The sequence below is a fragment of the Alosa sapidissima genome, chromosome 2 (genome assembly GCF_018492685.1).
Source record: "Alosa sapidissima isolate fAloSap1 chromosome 2, fAloSap1.pri, whole genome shotgun sequence".
Classification (NCBI taxonomy): Eukaryota; Metazoa; Chordata; class Actinopteri; order Clupeiformes; family Clupeidae; genus Alosa; species Alosa sapidissima.
In genome coordinates, this window is record NC_055958.1 from 38,925,349 (window position 1) to 38,945,648 (window position 20,300).

A 20,300-nucleotide genomic window follows, 5' to 3' on the forward strand; every position below is an offset into this window, starting at 1 on the left:
TACGATAGCCTGTGATGATGGAGGTGAGTGTTGCGCTGGTATTGAGGGGGTGTGAGGGTGGGGGCTGGGGGATGGTGGACAGACCACCGCCATTGGAGCTGGAGCAGGGCAGTCAAACCTGTTGTAGAAGTGGTTCAACTGGTTCGCCCTGTCCAGGTCCCCCTCCACAGAGCTGCTGTTCTTCTTCAGGCCAGTGATAACCTTCATGCAGTCCCATGTCTCCTTCAAGTTGTTTTCCTGCAGCTTCTGTTCCACCTTCTTTCTGTAATCCTCCTTAGCTTCCTTCAGCTTGAATTTGAGTTCCCCTAGCCTCTATACTTTGGGCTTGTACATTGGCTGGAGATGAATGAGGTTGTGGTCTGACTTTCCCAGTGGGGGGAGGGGGTTTGCACTGTATGCATCCCTCACGTTTGCATACATGAGGTCTATTGTCCTGTTTTTCCTTGTAGGGCAGTCAACATACTGGTAAAAATTTGTGAGTGTGGAATCCAGTGTTATGTGATTGAAGTCGCCAGAGATCACAAAAAAGACAGCAATTGCGTGCGAGAACTCCCTCGGCATGTAGTACGGACGGAGACTAACCGCTAATAACTCCACATCCTTACAGCATACAGTCTCCTTTACTGTTACATGTCCGGGATTGCACCATCTATTGTTAATGTACAGCACCAGTCTGCCTCCCTTCTTTTAACATTGCATCATGGCTTACATGGGTATCACTTCAACATCCACCATTCACAACACATACGATTTGATATCAGTTAACATAGTACTTAACATAAGTACTTATATTCCACTGATGTTATTTATATCACCTGAAATACATTTTTATACATTTTTAATAAATGAGTTTTTAAATGGAGATATAGCATTTTGGAACTAAACATATAGGAATAAGGTAAATGGAGGTCTGTCAATGAATGTCCTTGAGTGTCTGTTCATCGTTTTAAGACTAGCAGGCATTGCACATACAAAGCCTACAACTTGGTCAGGTTGGTGCACAGAACAGTTCACCAAGATGTGCGGACCTCAGGGCTGCCAACTTGGCCAGGCTGACCTGCACTGCTTTTAGGGCGTACATTACACCAAATCGATGTGCCAACTAGATGGGGGAGAGCTCAAGTGGTCAAAACTCAGAGGTGCAGGAGCAGAGCTCCCTCTAGGTCCCAATAATTAAGCATCGATAGAGCATTTATCAGCTCCTGCTATCTGACTCACTCTTTCACCCTCTTTATCAGCTCCTGCTATCTGACTCACTCTTTCACCAAGGGACGTGCACAGGGGGGTTGCTCAGGTTGCCCGGGCAACTGCCCATATGCCCTTCTCGACTCACGTTGCCCTTCCGATGGGGAAAATAAATAAATAAATTGTACAATTGATGCAGAATTTCAAAAATCGCAAGCGTCATTCACTTCCATTCCGGCACCGAAAGTAAAAGTCAGTAGGGGAAGGGCAAACTCGGTTTACTGTAGGCTACGTGGCTGCAGCGCTGAGCCTGCATAAGCGGTTTACTGTAGGCTACGTGGCTGCAGCGCTGAGCCTGCATAAGTGGTTTACTGTAGGCTACGTGGCTGCAGCACTGAGCCTCCATAAGCGGTTTACTGTAGGCTACGTGGCTGCAGCGCTGCACGCGACCAGCACCTGAGCTGAGCCTGCATGAGCGGCCCTAGAAGGAGATTGTCGCGGTTGTCGCGTGAGAGTGAGATGACTCAACGTTGTCGGAAAAGGTGAGTTTGTGATGTATAACAAATGAACGATCATCATCATCATCATCAAATGGCTGAGTTTGCCACGTTTAGCATAAATAATCGGACAAGCAGCCCGTTATCACATAGCCGAGGCTACTAATTTTTGGCAAACTAAGCTACATGTCTGCTGATAGTTAGTTTCTCATATTTCGTTTTAGCAAGAAGAATGAATGATGGAAGTAATGCATCATATTAATTATTTTATTCAAAATGTTTAAATGCCTAAATCCTATCACTGTTTTGGGTATTGTTTGAAGCCAAGATGCCCACTGAAAAGAGGCGGATTCAGGAGAGGGAGAAACAATTCAGGGAGGCAGGAATCACTGCAGGGTTGGCTGTGAAAAAGCCAACCAGCAGGTGAGACAGACTTTGCACTGTGATAAAGATGACATGCCACTGTGTAGACAAATTGATTGATTAATCAGACTCATATTTTAGCCTAATAATGGCAATGTTTCATAATTACATTACATTTAAGATGAGGAGCAGTCACAAGCCTCCAGACTATGTGAGGAAAATGTGGACCAGGAGGAGGCACAGAGGGCAGGTAGGCCTACAGTAAGTGATGATGTCACCAAGTATGAGATGAAAGAACCATGCTAGAAAGTACAGGGTTAAAGGAACCGTATGTAAGATTGTGGCCAAAACTGGTACTACAATCACTTTCAAACTACTGTAGAGCGGTGTATCCCCTCCCCCTCCCCTCTGACTGGCAGAGCTGGCAACCCGGATGCCGAAACACTACTTTGTGATTAGTAGATAGGTGGAGGGTGGCACATCAGGCCAAAACACAACATGACAACATCAACATTAGTTGAGGGCTGCAACTTCACTTTTTAAATGACAATATCCTGTCCGGACTACTGTTGTCATAGATATAAGTATTTGAAATGAATATGATTTCTTAATGTATAGTGACATATCAGGGCCATTTTATGATTGATTGGAATACATTTCTTACATATGGTTCCTTTAAAGAGCTGCATGCTAAATAATTTTAATCTAAAAAAAAAACAGGCTATTTTAGAGGTCATTTCAAAGATCTTGCCTGAGCAGAACTTAAATGCCACTAGTGGACATTAAAATAATAATGATAAGTTAAGGTGATTGAGTGCTGTACAGTACTTCAGTGTTTTACTTCTTTATATATATTTTAACTAGATGTACCGCATAGCGGTACAAAATATGACTGCCGCTCAGTCCTGTACATCCGCTAAGTCCTATACATCCGTTCCGCGAACATATATCACACTAATCAATTTGTATCCAGCTTCTACTTCACCCCTACTCTTGAAAGTGGTGAATAGATTTGTAGCACTAGCCAAAAAAATGTGTAGCATTGTTATAAAACCTTTACAATCTCTTAACAATCACAAGTAGGGCAGTTCATCACAGTTCATCCATTGCAACTGGACTGATGAAAGGTCATGTACACCTGTAGGCTACATTGTATTTGGGGAAAGCAGAAGGTATCAGTTTTACATTTATTTAGTTATTTATTTATTCACAAACAAAACAATCCCTATCATGTCCATGCAGTTTTCAACAGCTATCAAGAAGAGAGGTCATGCCATGTATTTTTGTGAATGTTTCTTCTTCTACATATGCACGATTTTAGTCATCTTTAGTTCATATGATATCAAGGCCGTGGGAAGTGAGTTTTGGTTGGGGGTGCTGTAGTCGGAGGGGGGGGGGGGGGGGGGGGGGGTTAGTTTGCCAGGAAAAATAGACTTTATTGAAATGGTAAAGAAGTTATTGTATTTTATTTAAACGCCTTTCTCTGTTAATGGACAGCACACTGCCATTGCATGACACATAGCACAGGCATACATCACAGTCAAGACCATTATGGCTACAGTACAGAAAAAATGCGACAAAATGTCGCAAAGCACAGATTGATACTAACGAGTGTTCTATCTGACGCTACACTAGTACGGTCACAAAAGTTGCTGTAGCCTTGCACCGAAATCGACGGTGAACACGTGAAATATAAAACTGTTGAACACCAACATTAATAAAACATAATAATTATTGACGCTTCTGACATGGGTGTCTAAACAGTCTAAAGACCCTATCGCACAGCATATTAGACTATTAGACTCAAAACATATGCATAACATAGGCCTACTACACAACGCAATATTCATAGGCTAGCCTACATTAAATTGATCTACATATCACAAATATAGCCTACAACAAATGCTAACATTATAAACGCACAGTGTAGCTTTTAACCTACACTTTCAAAAAGAAGAGAAAGAACGCTCTGAGGAGGCCATTGAAACAGGCATGCAGTGACACAGCTGAATAATTTCATCTACCTCGCTGAAGAGAGCTCTCATTTGTGGATGGAGCTTACTCAATATCGATGCCACCTTTCACCGTGGTGCACCGAGACTCCCCGATAACACTATGCATCATTTTAGGCTGAAGATCGAGGCGACCCGTGTTCAGCTCCTTGGGAAACTCACGGTAATATTCAGCTACTTAATACGACATATTGTCATACCATAAAGCTAGCGTCATAGGATATCTCCCTCAGGTTTGTTTTGTTAATTTGTTTAGTTTTTGTTTAGATCTCCCAGGTCTAATGTAACATTTTTTAGTGCATAATAGAATAATAGACAGGTGGACGGAGAGCTTCTTTTTTTTTGATCGCGAGTGGTATGACACATAAATACGCACCCCCACTTCCCACGGCTATGTATGATATTCAACTTTATTGTCAATGCACAAATTAAATACCAATAGTCTAAATCGAAATGCAGTTTTACATCTAACCAGTGGTACAAATAACTGACATGTCCAAAAGGGCCTTCATGAAATGCGTCGCTAGACTGTTCACATTTTAACGGGCCAAGTTGAGAGCTGCGTCCGTTATTGTTCGTGGGAAAAATACTGATTTCCACATTGCAACTACTGAACCCATGGTCAGGGACCACCAGCAATGTCCTCACGGACTACGAGTGCGCCGCGGACCACTGGTTGAAAACACCTGGCTTACAGTATCAAGCGGACTTAAAGGAATTGTCCGGAGTAAAATGCACTTTAGATCAATTTACGGATGATTGGGAGTACATACGTTGAGTTGACATCCAAATCATGTCATTCGTAGATCAATTTACAGATGATTGGGAGTACATACGTTGAGTTGACATCCAAATCATGTCATTCGGATGTGTTTTGAGAAAGTTCGATTTTACCGTTTTTAGTCAAAACTCGTTAGCCTGGAAGTGACCGAGGCATGTCATTTCACTGCTACAAAACGCTATTTTTATACCTCTTCTACAGTTCCAAACAACATCTTCAGGGGAAAGTCTGTAGGAGTCGATTGCTGAGTGTGGAGTAACACGCTCTGGAAATTCACAATTTCGTCGCCGTTTTTTTTTTTTTTTTTTAAACATAGTCCAGTATTTCTTTCGAAATTGAAATGAAGTTGTATGGACTGGACTATGTTTACGAAAATGTAGGTTAGGTTCTTTCTTTGCATGTGCACCTTGCCTCTCAAAAGCTTGTTTCAGTCTGTCACTGATATTAATCTAAATGAAGACACCTTCAGATAACATAAGGTGGAGGAACTTGTGTGAGACTTTCTTACAGGAAAGAAGTTGGAGCTTCAGCAGAGTCTGAGGTGCTCTGCAGTTTGCACAGTAAGAAATTCAAGCTCCTCTGTCTGAATGATAAACATCCTGTGTGTGTGGTGTGGAGGAGAAAGAGCCTGTGTGTGTTTGGTGTGTCGAGACTCAAAGAAACACAGGAGACACACTCTCAGTCTCATAGACGAAGCAGCATCAAAGTACAGGGTAAGAAAATAATCGACTGATTCTAAACATGAGCGCAGTGCAGACACACTCTCAGCCCTGTAGGTGAAGCACCACAGGACTATAAATGGTCATGGTAACAGATTATTTTGCAGTTGTAGCTAAATATTTGTGATATATTGGATGAATGTGCGTTGTAAACTAATATGACCAGAGGGGGCGCTGTGGTGCAGGTGGCTGCAGCATCACATTCAGGTCCAAGTGCCCAGGTGAGTGTACAGGCCGTCCCTTCTGCTTCCCTCGGTCCATTCTGTAGAGTCCAGGGCGCTCTGTTGGAATAAAAGCAGAAATTCACATTTTATATTACGAAAATATGAATACACTTAAAGGTCAACTTAGATCTTCAAAGTTGTGTTTAGGTAACTTGAAATGAATGCTCCATCACAAGAAGTCAAAGTCTAGATCAACAAGATATCATAATAATGGATCAGTTTTATAGCCTGAAAAAAGCAACCCTTTCCCCAATAATGTTCGAATGACTGAATAAAATCCTAAGGTTATTAATCATGCAGTATCAAAGTAGTTTGGGACTGCTTAATGCTTACATCATGTGACAGTGTGTCTTCAGCTTCAGCCTTTCACTATAAAGCAGGTTTTTCTTGGTCAGTGGCCTGGAAACAGGCAAAATTGCTATTTATTTGTAGAAATAGATACTCACATATTCAGATGCAAAGAGTTAAAAACCCAAAAAACAGTTTCAATAAATGCAATAACTCAAAATCAGTCATATGACCAGACATTCTAAGTCACAGTTTTCGTATCAAGGCATATAAAATATCAAAATATCTTGCTGTTGGTGTGTGTGTGTGTAGAGTGGTCTGTGCGTGTGTGTGTGTGTTTGTATGTGTACATGTTCATTTGCTGTAGTTCTGTGAAATACAGGACAGAAATGATGCTGTGTCATCACAAACAGACATTTATATGAATGCCTGTAGGCATATAAAGTACAATAAAAGTTTACAAATGCAAGTCCTAAATTCCCTACAGGATTGTGAAGGTATCTAAGATAACTGTCACAGTACTGCATTACACATGTTTTTTATCAGTGGCAGTAAGGCAGAATACATTGGTCGTCAATATACAATAATGTAGCATTTCTCTGTCTCTGCATAAGAAAAAAAAGGTCAATAAATGTCAAACACATGTTACCACTGAACTTGACAATGAGCAGTTACCAGCTTGTGCCAGGAGAATGGCACTGCAATACAAATACTGTTGTATGGGGAAATATTTTTCATTTTCACGACAATCTGACATTTTGGCAAACTTCATATTTAACCTTAAGGCAGTAGAGCCATGTAATGGTGACCTTTCCCACAGCTCATAAGCTACAATCTCAGCACTGCACACCCACACACCCTGTCTCAGGTCTTGCCATTCTTATCCAAAAAGGACCGACGACTGAAGTCAGTCTACAGAAGAACCTACCACTTCCTGAGTGAGAAAGTAAAGCTGAGAGCATTTTTCTCAGGTTTTATATTGGGACAGACAGCTCCTTTGGTACAGTAGGGGTACTGTAGGGTGCACAGCAATAAGAAAAGTAAGTAGCACATTATAACTTCAAATTCATGGTGGCTAGTTTACTTCCATTTGCATTCAGGCTACAGAGACATTAGGAGATTTGAAATCAACCGGAGTTGAATAACTAGTAGGCTAAATGACAACTGTAAACTAGTAGCCACAGTGTGATACAGGAGAAATGGCCTCACGATATCCCTTAGAGGAGGATCTCTCCTGTCCTGTTTGCTGTGAAGTCTTCAAGGACCCTGTTGTCATGACGTGTTCTCACAGCGTGTGTAAGGAATGCCTGCAGAAGTGCTGGCAGAGCAAAGGACTGAGGGAATGTCCTGTCTGCAGAAGAAAGTCTTCAACAGAGAATCCGCCAATAAATCTTGCGCTGAGGAATCTCTGTGTGACCATATCAGGGGGGAGATGCTCTTCTTCTGGGCCTGAGGTGCTCTGCAGTCTGCACAGTGAGAAACTCAAGCTCTTCTGTCTGGAGGACAAACAGCCTGTGTGTTTGGTGTGTCGAGACTCAAAGAAACACAGAAATCACACCTTCAGTCCCATAGATGAAGCTGCAACAGAATTCAGGGTAAGAAACGTATCAGCTGATTCTGGAAACTACTCTATGTTCAGGGTAAGAATGTGTCCAGTAAGAGGACTAAACCTATCATAAGCAGTGCTGGGCAGGAATACTCACTTTTTTATCACTAGAAAATAATAAGGAGCAATGGTAGCGTAGTGATTAAGGAGTTGGGCTTGCATGCAGTTGCCAGAAAAGATGTGGGTTCAATTACCAGCTTCCACCGTTGGGTCCTTGAGCAAGGCACTTAGCCCCCACTTGCTCTGGGGACAATGTAACAATTCACTTGCAATGTAATTTGCATCTGAGTGTGTAGCTTTGGAGAAAATGTCTGCAAAATGTGCATAAATGTAATTAATTACATTTCTCTTTATATCAGTATGAAGGGCTCTTTTCCAAAATACTCCATAAATATTTTTTATAATTAGTCATCTAAGTAATTTCAGTGGAACTGTAAAATGATGTCTACAGTCACCTAAGGAGCTCATGTATTTTAGTAAAGTCTCTGTCTACAATCAGCTAAAGTGCTCATGTATTTTAGGAGGAAGTTATAACCAACCTGGACCCTCTCAGAAAGAAACTGAAGACCTTTCAAGAAGTTAAACTAATCTGTGATCAAACAGCAGCACACATTAAGGTAATATATGGATCGCAGCAAAAAGCAGATTGATTTGATCATTTACATTGAAATGGAAATATTTGATGATTATGTGTGTCAATCCAGACTCAGGCTCAACACACTGAAAAGCAGATCAAGGAGGAGTTTAGGAAGCTTCACCAGTTTCTATGTGATGAAGAGGCAGCCAGGATAGCTGCACTGAAGGAGGAAGAGAAGCAGAAGAGTCAGATGATGAAGAAGAAGATTGAGAAGATGAACAGAGAAATCTTGAACCTTTCACACATATTCAGAGCCATAGAAGAGGAGATTGGAGGTGATGACATCACATTCTTGCAGGTATATAAGAGTCAGTCTTGGTCTATTGCTGTGTTGTTTAGCTGTATGATTTTAATGGATCTCATTGGATACAGAAAGATGTATAGATATCCCTTATACTCTTATATGAAGAGGTCAAATGCAAACGCCTCTGAACGCCACCACTGTTAAAAAATTAGATAACATTGGTGAGTGAATGCTGTCCACACACAGTATGCGCCAAATCATTTTCCTTCAAAACCCGCTAAATAGCACTCTCTTCCTGGTCAAAATCTGCTAAATACCACTCTCTTCCTGGTCTGAAATATTGATTTGTAGGCAAAAGCGTATAGGAGCCTGATATTTTTTTTACATTTATTTTAAAAGAAAAGTGGTCAGACAGACCCACATTTAGAGGGTTTTGCATCTGACCTCTCCATAAAATATTTCCATACCATACACTGCTGTATATTGCCTGTTTATTGCAATTTGTATAATTCCACTCTGTGTTTCCCAGAACTACAAGAGTGCAGTGAAAAGGTGAGATATTTGTGAAGTAAAAAACATTCAAGGTAACAGTACATACAGTACACACTCTTTCATGTAAGGTAACAGTACACAGTACACACTCTTTCGCACTGATGAAGTCCACCATTACCAGCTTGTTATGAGCGACTGCAGCCACGGATAGTGGTAGTAGTGTATATGGGATGTATAGTGTGATGTAGAAATATGTTTACATACCTACAGCAGAACTGATTCTCGCATGTGTTTTTCAAGAGCCCAGTGCAGTTGGATGGAGACCCAGTGGCTGACTCTTTAATGTGAATGTTATTCCAGAGCCCAATGCACACTGCAGGATCCAGAGAGGGTTTCAGGAGCTCTGATCAATGTGGCAAAGCACCTGGGCAACCTGAAGTTCAGAGTCTGGGAGAAGATGCAGGAGATTGTTCAGTACAGTGAGTACACACACACAACCAGATACACTAATGTTACCCCTGTATGGAAATTGCATGAACTGTGTCCATGATTGCTGCAAGTTACCAGCAGTAAATTAAATGGACTTTTTCATTGCAGGAGACATTGGTGGTGTGTCGTGAACGGGAGGGTTTTAGTGGGGCGGCTGTTAGGGGTGTGCTTTCGAATAAACAGAAATATTCAAATAGCCGGCTAGTCCGTTATTCCGTTTTCTGCGTTACCAGCATTATTAACAGCAAGTCCATAGCTTCTGGTGTTATTGGTATGGTGAGCAACGAGTCTCTTGCAACGAAATGCAAAAACGGTCCATCAGTAGACTGTGAATTCTGTGGTCTTTTATTCATTGTGTATGCTACTGAAATATGTTACATAAAACAGCCAAGTAAGACAAGTAATTGCAAACATGTCTTAGATCCACTGTTTATTGTAACTGCAATAAACAACTTGATTAAGTATAAGTATACTTATAGGCACTTTGGGCAATCTGAGCTTTCAGTCTCCCCTGTGTGGCAGTTTGCATGTGCAGCGTGTTCCAAACAGACCTCACATTGCTCCTCCCCAAGTTTGCCAAAGCTGATTTTTTTTGTCTTTTACAATCTTCCTGTATAAGTATAAGTATATATACTCTTTTGATCCCGTGAGGAAAATTTGGTCTCTACATTTATCCCAATCCGTGAATTAGTGAAACACACTCAGCACACAGTGAATACACAGTGAGGTGAAACACACACTAATCTCGGCGCAGTGAGCTGCCTGCAACAACAGCGGCGCTTGGGGAGCAGTGAGGGGTTAGGTGCCTTGCTCAAGGGCACTTCAGCCGTGCCTACTGGTCGGGGTTCGAACCCTCCGGTTACAAGTCCGAAGCACTAACCAGTAACATGTACATGTAATCCTGCTTCTCACAATGTCTGAGACTTTGTGAGACCGAATGTCGGCAGGTACGATACACCGAACTTGCAAGCGGCATATTCTTCCTACAGGCAGTAGGGGCGGGCGAGAGAGTCTTCATTCGCCCTGTAATGAGTCATTTAACCATGTACCGACTTACGAAGATGACACGAAAACGTTGCCTGGTGTCCCTTTAAGATTTGTGTAGTATATATCAAACGGTTAACTGATTATTCAATATCCGTACACACCCCTAGTGACTGTAATGTCAGCCAGTTGGTGTAAAGTACGTAAACCTCCCTCACAACACTTTAAGAGACATGCCATATAGACACTAGCGTCCCTGCTAGACACTAGCGCACTGGACTTTAGCCTCCTTACTCTAGCATACCTCAGTCCAATTGTATGCTCGCGCGTTAGAGCCTGAAGATAGACTATGTGGTGACCACAACAGAGGTTACATTTGGATGTGTGGATGAAAACATAGATACAATCCCACAAAGAAACAGATTTAGAAAATGTGTGTTGTGTGTTCTTCCTCTCTGTAGCTCCTGTGACTCTGGATCCCAACACTGCACACCCAGAACTCCTCCTGTCTGAGGATCTGACCAGTGTGAGATGTGGTGATGAGAGACAGCAGCTTCCTGATAACCCAGAGAGATTTGATAAGTATCTCAGTGTCCTGGGCTCTGAGGGCTTTAACTCAGGGACTCACTGCTGGGATGTGGAGGTTGGGGACAGTACATGGTGGCATGTGGGTGTGATGGCAGAGTCCCTCCAGAGGAAGGGAGACTTTAGCTCCATGAGTGGACGGTGGCGTATGGGGTATACTGGTGGTAAATATGCAGCATGTGCTCCACCTCATTACCTCACTCTCCTCACAGTGCAGCAGAAACTCCAGAGGATCAGAGTGCAGCTGGACTGGGACAGAGGAGAGCTGTCATTCTCTGACCCTGATAATAACACACACCTACACACCCTCACACACACTTTCAGTGAGAGAGTGTTTCCATACTTGAATTTCACTGTGAAACGGTTTCCTCTGCAGATCCTCCCAGGCTCAATAACAGTAGAGCCACACAGTTAGATCATGCCTCTTTACAATCACTGGAAATAATAGTTGATGAAATGAGAGAGACTTAGTAATATGATTGTCTTATCACCTGGAGAGACGAAATACTCTTTTCTGATGGCTGGTGGGGTGGCTTTTAATTCTGAATAACGGGACACATATGAAGTAGATCTGGTAAAAAAAGTTTAATCGCCGTTCCATATCAATGCTTATGAATGGTAACTATAACAACGACAGTAGGACGACGGTTGAGCCTGGAGGCAGGCTTTGCAACAATGGAATCAACTGTAAACAAGCTAACTGTCCATGCTTTTGCTGTTAATAAGGCCAACGAAAGTTGTACAACAAGCTGAACTAGTGAGCTTCTTTTTAAACGGAACCGCGTGTTTCCTTTGAGTGCTGTAAAGGCTTTACAATGGCAACCGGGTGATAAGCGGGATAACGGCCTTCGAGGTGTGTCCAGTTATACGGAATTAATGGAATTTATCCCTTATACATAACATCTTAAAGAAGAGGTTAGGTGTTTTTCAACCAAGGGTCTATTTTTGGATTATAACGAGTCTAAGTTTTAGTTTGGGACAAAAACGACGTCAATCTAGTTTTAAGTGAGACCGGAATGTAGTTTAAAAGGCTGTTTGTGCAGTCGGGGCATTGCCTTACTCTTACTCTACTGAAAAGGGACAGAACAACCTTACAAAGACCAACAACCAGACAGCTGGCGCTGATGAAAGGCTCGCTACCATGGTAACATCTCTTGGCAGTCCAGCCTAAACCACAGAACAACGTTGTGCGTAACGGCCCGTTTTTTTCTCTCTCTCTCTCTCCTTCCGTGGTGCTCTGTGCAAAACTCCTGAGGAGGTTGGGGCAGAACTTGCTCCAAGACAACAGTTTTATTAGCTCATGCTTTTGTAATGTTTGTTTGGAATTACTGTGCTATCGTAATTTAACAGTATGTTATTAATGCAAGTGTCCTTTTAGTGTCCTGCAGTTCATTTGTTTTCTTATTGGGGAAAAGAGTACAACAACATTTGATTAAGCGACAGATAGAAGATGAAAGCCCACAGCAGTATATGTCTGTGTGTGTGTGTATGTGTGTGTGTGTGTTTGTGTCTGTGTGTGTCTGTGTGTGTGTGTGACACACAGAACTCTTTGAAAAACACAGGATGTGGCACAGTGTGGGCGCCTCATGTCATAGTCTGAAACTGTTAAAAAAAAAATGCTTTCAGATGCATAAACAGAAGCACAAATGCTTTCAGATGCATAAACAGAAGCACAAATGCTTACAGATGCATAAACCTAACAAAAGAAAGTAAGAGTACAAAATATTCTACATTTTAAATCTATACTTTAAACAAGTGTGTACTGTAGAAAATAAAAAAGTGTATACTCTAAATTAAATTAAATTTAAAACATTGTTTAAATTATTGTTTGAAATTGAAACAATAGTAATTGAGGCTGAAAATGTACGATGTACATATGTTTACCTATATTTCTAGTACTGCGGGTCTGCAGGAGAATAAATGTAAACAAAAGTGTTGTTTTCCGCTACACTCTTGCTTTGGTACACCTGGCTGTTTATCTAATTGTGTTAGGACTCTTGTTTGATGTACCTGTATCAAAATATGGGAAATATCTATTATTTTTATAAAACTGTATTAAATTGTTTATCAAACATTGCCATGTGGCTGGGTGTTGCATGGACAATAGTGTTGCTTGTTCCCCAAAGCACATTCTCTCTGCCAGATCCTGTTTTTGTGAAACAACAAGACACCATCTAGAGGCACCTAGAGACATGACAACTTCTCTACCAGGAGATGAGGATGTTTCATGATGCACTAGGAGGGGTGTGTGATGCCGGATGCAGCAGCAGAAGGGACTAAGACCATATGAAAGACGTGCACTGCCATACTGTCTAGTTTAGTTTATTTGACAAACCATTGAAATACATGTCATTACAAATCATGCATTAAAACAGTGTCAAGGATAGCACAAAAAGTCATAGACTTATTTCCATTGTGGTCCTTGATCTTAACATACATACAGTATACAACACTTAAAACACATAGCACAACACAACACTTAAAACACATATCCCAAACTCATAAAACTACATGACACATTACTCAAACTCAATAAACCCTCCCACCCCTACCTACCCACCCACCAGCCTACCTATTCTTGGATTTTAGCTAAAAGCCATTTCCTGACATTACTTTTAAAACTGTATGGGCTTGTGTTCTGTATGATAAATAAAGGCAGATCGTTCCACTCCAGTGCTCCTGTATATGCAAATGAGCATTGCCCCATTCTGGTTCTACACCTCGGAGGGTGCAGGTTGGCTACGCTAGCCCTAGTCCGATTGTAGCCAGTTCACCTTGTTTCTCTGTCTTCCCTATGTCTCTCTGTTTTCCCTACATGTCCCACACTGGCCTGCTCCCGCTAACTAGGGGGGCGTGGTGATTAGTTACGCACCAGAGTTCGTTTGCACTGATTACTGGCCGGACAGTATGAAACCACCCAGGTACGAAGAAGCGTTGTAAGCTCTGTCTGTTTAACCCCCTAGCGTGGCGGATTCAGTCATCAGGTATGTTGCAATACTCCCGTTTGCTGCCGGACTAATAACATGGTTTAATCAATGTTTGTCTTCACCTGTAGCTTCGCGGTCACCGGCTAGTCTACTTCTGCTGCCCGTGTTTTAGACACCATCCCTTATTCATTCTACAGGTATGCACCTATGTTTGTCTTAAATCTCTCGTAGTTTATTTTCTGTTTTGAGTCGTAACATTTTCTCTTTATGCCTGTAGCTGAACGTGTGCTCTCCATACGGCGCTTTGTGCACTAATCGTAGTTACGAACATGGGTATGTATGTACGATGCTTGCTTTAATGGGTAACTTTCTAGGCTGCAGTAGAAGGCTTATGTTCAATGTCTTTTCTGTCCTGTCCAGGTAGCGCGGCCTTTTCACGCGGGGTGCATAGCGTGGGTCGTGCTGTTGTCTTGTCTGTAGTTTATTTTGGTGTAGCCTAATTGTGGGCCGTTTTTGAGTAAGATCCGTGTCTACGTCTGCCTGTGTTTGGGTTTATTTGGCGTTTATATGTCAGTCTGCATGTTGCTTTGCCGCATTAGTAAAGAGGAACGGGGCATAAGTGGCATATGCTTTATTCTTGCAACTGCTTATAGTGCTTGTTTGGTGCTGGCTGTCATTTGCGTGTTTCTTTTGTCCTGGTGTGCCTGCATAATCTACCGTAAAGTCTGTATAAGCCTACTGTATTTTTGCCCCTTTGTGGTGCTGTTTTATTTGTTTAGCAGATGTGGGGCCCTCTTTGAGGGTGGCTAGTCACCTGGTGGTGGGACCCTGTAGCTGCACATTTGTGGTGTCATTGTTGCTTGCGGTGGGCTGCTGTCACTGGTAAGTCACTTTCTTGCAGTGTGATGGCTGGAACACACCTCCAGTTAGTCTGTCTCCCTCAGGTAAGCCCCCATCTGCTGTATCTTTTTCGCTCCAGTGGAGCCTCGGCCCCACTTTAGAGATCACCTGTCCATACTGTACTATAATAAAAGATAACAATAATAAATATTTTTGTACTTTCATAACCTCTGACTCGTTTCAGGTATTATTGCAGGACGCTCCTCCCTTCCCCCTCCCCTTTGGTTATTTAATAAACTTTTATGATTTGACATTCACGTTGTCTGCTTGGTGCTTTTGGACTGGTGTCAAACCTTCTCTAGCAATTCTCTTAAAGAAGTCTCTGGGTACTAAGCCCAGGGTGGCGTAGTCGGGCTACTGGGAGTGGCTCATTGCCTCTCTCCCTCCTTACTGCTCTGGTTACACTATGATTATGAGATTCCCCAGATCTGGAAAAATGGCTATTTAGGTACACTGGGGCCCTGTTAATGACCTTGTGTACCATATTGAGCCTCAGCTGGGTCAATCTGGTCTGAACTGGTAACCAGTCGAGCTCCTGGAAGTGCCTCCTTCCAATGTGTTCTCGAGGGCCCAGCCCCATCACAACCCTCACTAACTTATTCTGGGAGACCTGCCATTTTCTTTTTAGTGAGGTTGACCGACCTGCTGCCCATGCTACGCTGCCGTAATCAAAATGACACTGCACTAGGCAGTTGGCTAGAAGGCGTATTCATCCTAAGCAGTGTCTCAGTGCACTGCCATACTGTCTAGTCCTCCTAAGTATGTCTCAGTGTAAGAGCATATAAAAGACAGTGCACTGCCATATGCCTTCTAGTCATACTAAGCACTGTCTCAGTGTAAACTTGTGCAGGGCTGAGCAGTGCTAGAGATTATATGTAGCACATGCTACAAAATAAATCAGTTTTTGCTATGGATGATTTACCAGTTTAGCACTAGTGACTCCTTATTTAAAATGCATGAGTGTCAGAGGTCTGTTTGAGAGTTAAGGAGACGTCACATTGCATGCGGCATGTTCTCTAGGCTGTGCCATGGTAGTCCTCAGGTCTCTGTATTGCTCAACTGAAGGCACTAGATTTTGCATGTCTGCCAGATTATGCCCAGGGCTGCTTGAGAGTTAGTGGTGATGTGGGGTTGTACTTATCTGAATGATATATTGTCAACGCACACAGAGAAGCACACATTTCCCCAAACACAGTACAACGCATTGGAGGACAGGGTGGTTTCTCAGGTTTATGTATTGCCAGACTGTTACAGAAAGTAAATTAATTGAACAAACAAATATTCTGTGGGTGGAAATGCATCCAAAAAACACAAGGGAAGAGATGACCGACTGTGTATTTCCACAGTGGTAACAGTCTGATTGTATGTTTAAGGGAGGAGTGAATTTCCACAGTGATAGTCTGATTGACTATGTTTAAGGGAGGAGTGTGAATTTCCACAGATAACAGTCTGATTGACTGTACCTTTTAAGGAGCTGCTCACTCTCTTTCTAAAGAGGTGTGTTTAGGGTCATAATATTTCACCTTGCTTTACAGAGGAGTGTCACATAAGCCTGTCATATAGGTCAACAGTCTCTCTCTTCTTTGTGTCGCTCTCCCTCCCTCTCTCTCCTTTTTTATTCTCTCCCTCCCTCTCTCTTTTAGTGATTGTTATGAGTAAATGATTATTGATTGCTATGAGGAAATGATTCTTAACTAAATTCCAAAGTCCAAATGTCCTGACTGAACTTTGTGGAAAGAGGAATCAATGAGTGGCAGGTTGTTTTTTCCCCACATGAGTTTTCGCCTCATGTCCCAGGACTTACAACTCCGTTTGCAGGTTTGTGATTCAGATGGTCATTGTGGATGGAGACACGTTTGTAGATACTAGTTCAGTAAGAAATCCGACACAGAGATAAAGAGCAGCCATTTTGCAGAGGAAAAGCTTGTGTTGGAGCATACAGTAACATGGCCTCCAAATCGCTGTTAGAAATTTATCTGTCTTGTCCTGTGTGTTGTGAAGTCTTTAAAGACCCCATGGTGCTTGCGTGCAATCACAGTGTGTGTAAAGCATGTCTGCAGACACTCTGGGACATCGGAGGGTCCAGAGAATGCCCCGTGTGCAGGACAAAGTCCTCTGACGATTTCCCTCCAGTAAATCTTACGTTGAAGAATCTCTGTGAGTTTACCATGTGGAGGAAATGAGAGAGCATCAGATCCAGCATTAAGAGATTCTGCACGGTGAGAAGCTCAAGCTCTTCTGTCTGGACACTCATCAGCCCGTGTGTGTGGTGTGTCGAGACGCCAGGACACATAGGAACCACACCTTCAGTCCCATAGACGAAGCAGCAGGAGAGCATAGGGTAAGAGACTACTGCAGTCATTCTGGCAGTCAAACCAGAAGATGGAGACTGTTTTGCTTATCATTTAGTTTAATATAGATATTATATTATTAAAAAAAAAAAAACATTACTGTTTGCAATGATTTTGTTTGATTGATTGAGATGGTGTGTGAGGTGGTTCACATTTTGAGTGAATAGGCATGTGACCCTAACCTGACTCTCGCCAGATGAATTTCGTTCCGCCTAGCTCCACTCACATCCATCTGGGATTGGTTCCGTTGAGTGATTTCGGCACCAGATTGTATGGTAGAGCCAATCAGGACGCAGGGAGGGAGTTTCATAGATGTGACGTGACGTAGCGTAGAAGCAACTGTGAGACTGTTCTCAGCGTCACAGGTTGGCTTCGATGTGAGTGGTTGAAGTAGCACGTCAATAGATGACGGACAAGTGGCTTATCCAATCATATGCAAGGTTTTTTTGATAAGGCCCAGCCTGCTGAAGCACCACTCCAATGGATCGATCCCAGATGGAGCAGTGGAGCAAGGCGGAACAAAATTCATCTGGCGAGAGTCAGGTTAATGTGACCCGTCTTCTAAAGCTATTTTCACACTCTGCGAACAGAGTGCACTACACTTGTGGACCAGGTGTAGCCTGTATAACAGAGTTTTTGTCTGGTATAGGAAACTCGCTTTGTTTCTTGGAGTAATGAAGAAAATGTAAAATAAAAATGTTTAATCAGAACAAGCTAAAGGTTTATTTTTCCCAGGGGGAACTACGGATCAAACTGCAGACCTTACAGGAGAGACTGCAGGCTTTTGAAGAAGTTAAAATATTCTATGACCAAATAGTAACTCACATTAAGGTGAGACATAAATCATATTAGTCACTAGCGTTTTAATGACGACAATATTTTTTAAAAAGAAAAAAAACCTTATCACTAAGTATGTGTGTTAATCCAGACTCAGGTCCAACACACAGAGAAGCAGATCAAGGAGGAGTTTGAGAAGCTTCACCAGTTTCTACGAGATGAAGAGGCAGCCAGGATAGCTGCACTGAGGGTGGAAGAGGAGCAGAAGAGTCATAAGATGAAGAAAAAGATTGTGAGGATGATGAAAGAAATTTCATCTAATTCAGATGCAATTAGAACTATAGAAGAGAAGTTGGGAGCTGATGATATCACATTCTTGCAGGTAAGAAGGATGTTTAGTCTAAGTAACAGCACAACAGTTAGTACACCAATACAGTAGACTCATTTGCTATGGAGTATTGCATGTACTACAATTCCCTGTCTCTATGTTTTCCAGAACTACAAGAGCACAGTGGAAAGGTGAGTGATCTGCCTCCTGTCTCTCTCTCTTCTCTGTGGTTCTGAACCCAAACCCACAGCAGCACTGACTCCTGAATGTTATTCCAGAGCCCAGTGCACACTGCAGGATCCAGAGAGGGTTTCAGGAGCTCTGATCAATGTGGCAAAGCACTTGGGCACTTGGGCAACCTGAAGTTCAGAGTCTGGGAGAAGATGCAGGACACTGTTCAGTACAGTGAGTAACAGAGAAACATATTCACACACACGCGTGCATGCACGCATGCACACACACACGGTCATGGTGGTAGTCTGAAAAGTTGTGGGTTCAATTCCCCGCCTCAACCGTTCACTTAACCCCAAGTTGCTCCATACACACACACACATACACAAAATCTGATGTGCACTATGTGTTCCTCTCTCTGCAGCTCCTGTAACTCTTGACCCCAACACTGCACACCCAAATTTCTTCCTGTCTGAGGATCTGACCAGTGCTCAGGTCAGCCAGGAGAGACCGCAGCTTCCTGATAACCCAGAGCGATTTGATATGTATGCCAGCGTCCTGGGCTCTGAGGGCTTTAACTCAGGGACTCAGCTGGGATGTGGAGAACACCTGGTGGAATGTGAGTGTGATGACAGGGTCTCTCCAGAGGAAGGGAGACTTTAGATCCATGAGTGGACGCTGGTATGTGTTTTATATAAGGACAATACATATATAGCACGTGATGCACCACAGCCCCCCTCTCTCCTCACAGTGCAGCAGAAACTCCAGAGGATCAGAGTGCAGCTGGACTGGGACAGAGGAGAGCTGTCATTCTCTGACCCTGATAATAACACACACCTGCACACTCTCACACACACATTCACTGAGAGAGTGTTTCCATATCTCAGCACTGGCTGTAAAGTCTCCCCCCTGAGGATCTCCGCTGTGAAGCCTTCAGTGACAGTAGAACGGCATGGCTCCAGAGCGAAGAGGGCGTTTAAAATAGGGCCGATCTGCTTCTACTGAAGGGACTTTGACATTGTTTCTCAAACTCATGGAGGGGTCCTTTTAGTCTAATGGCTACTATTTGAAGGATGTTATGTCATCGAGACCTGATGTACTGTTCCAATAGCCTGGAAAATCCAGACCCTGGTAATCTAGAAAGATTAAGGGTCTGGCCACGAACAATGTAATGGCCAAACTCGAGGGACGGCAACAAGCATGCATTTAAAAATCTCACTGCATGCAATTGGATAACACTACGACCAATGTGTACTGTCCGCCAACGTTGCATGCTAATCAAAGTGAACAAAAAATAGATAGTTGTCAAGGACTAGCCTACATAAATTGAAAAGTAATGAAAGCATAAATTTAAACAACAATGATGGTTTTAAATCAATTGCGAGTTTGATTGCCTTCACTCTTTAACAAAACGATTGAATGAATAAATAGTAAACTCAAAAAACAGCCTTGGCATAGGCTATTCAAAATATTAGGCATACGTTCTTGGATTAAAAGGGTTCGCTCCAAATTATTGTCTAGGCGTAGGTGGTCATAAAAGAAATAGGTATCAATATAGCTATTGTCTCCCATAAGTCTCATAGTTCTGCCAAAGTGTATATATAATTACATTACATAATTAGTGAAATATAATGATCTGAAATGCAATGGCTTTCAATTTGTCATTTAATCTGTGTAGCACACAGTTGATTTGACATTCATGAACAGTTGTTGACACATGAAGCGGTTTTAATTAGGCTA

At 42.5% G+C, this 20,300-nt stretch overlaps 1 protein-coding gene and 2 long non-coding RNA genes across 5 annotated transcripts; all 3 read left to right on the forward strand.

Moving 5' to 3' along the window:
- Positions 1-6,960: 6,960 nt before the first annotated feature.
- On the forward strand, positions 6,961-19,880 carry LOC121690359 (zinc-binding protein A33-like). 2 transcript variants are annotated; one of them, XM_042070880.1, is made up of 7 exons: positions 6,961-7,664; positions 8,197-8,292; positions 8,380-8,610; positions 9,086-9,108; positions 9,409-9,527; positions 10,983-11,205; positions 19,056-19,880. In XM_042070880.1, the coding sequence occupies exons 1-7, from the start codon at positions 7,269-7,271 to the stop codon at positions 19,273-19,275; spliced, it is 1,308 nt and encodes a 435-aa protein (XP_041926814.1). In that variant the 5' UTR covers positions 6,961-7,268; the 3' UTR covers positions 19,276-19,880. The 2 variants fall into 2 exon arrangements, with proteins under 2 accessions (XP_041926814.1, XP_041926809.1); XM_042070875.1 differs by lacking the exon at positions 19,056-19,880 and adding an exon at positions 12,003-12,712 and having other exon boundaries at positions 6,973-7,664; positions 10,983-11,590.
- Positions 14,013-15,216, forward strand: LOC121692019. The gene is made up of 3 exons (XR_006025221.1): positions 14,013-14,090; positions 14,162-14,230; positions 14,311-15,216. It is a non-coding gene; the product is annotated as an uncharacterized LOC121692019 (long non-coding RNA).
- Positions 16,276-18,767, forward strand: LOC121691938. 2 transcript variants are annotated; one of them, XR_006025212.1, is made up of 5 exons: positions 16,276-17,274; positions 18,020-18,115; positions 18,213-18,443; positions 18,558-18,580; positions 18,668-18,767. It is a non-coding gene; the product is annotated as an uncharacterized LOC121691938 (long non-coding RNA). The 2 variants fall into 2 exon arrangements; XR_006025213.1 differs by lacking the exon at positions 18,020-18,115 and having other exon boundaries at positions 16,278-17,274; positions 18,219-18,443.
- Positions 19,881-20,300: the final 420 nt, after the last annotated feature.

Bases quoted from the DNA above. Each gene is read 5' to 3' on its own strand.
- LOC121690359 (XM_042070875.1), top strand. From the start codon at position 7,269: ATGGCCTCACGATATCCCTTAGAGGAGGATCTCTCCTGTCCTGTTTGC. The intron at 8,611-9,085 runs GTATATAAGAGT...TGTGTTTCCCAG, and splicing joins ATGACATCACATTCTTGCAG to AACTACAAGAGTGCAGTGAA. The intron at 9,528-10,982 runs GTGAGTACACAC...TCCTCTCTGTAG, and splicing joins GCAGGAGATTGTTCAGTACA to CTCCTGTGACTCTGGATCCC.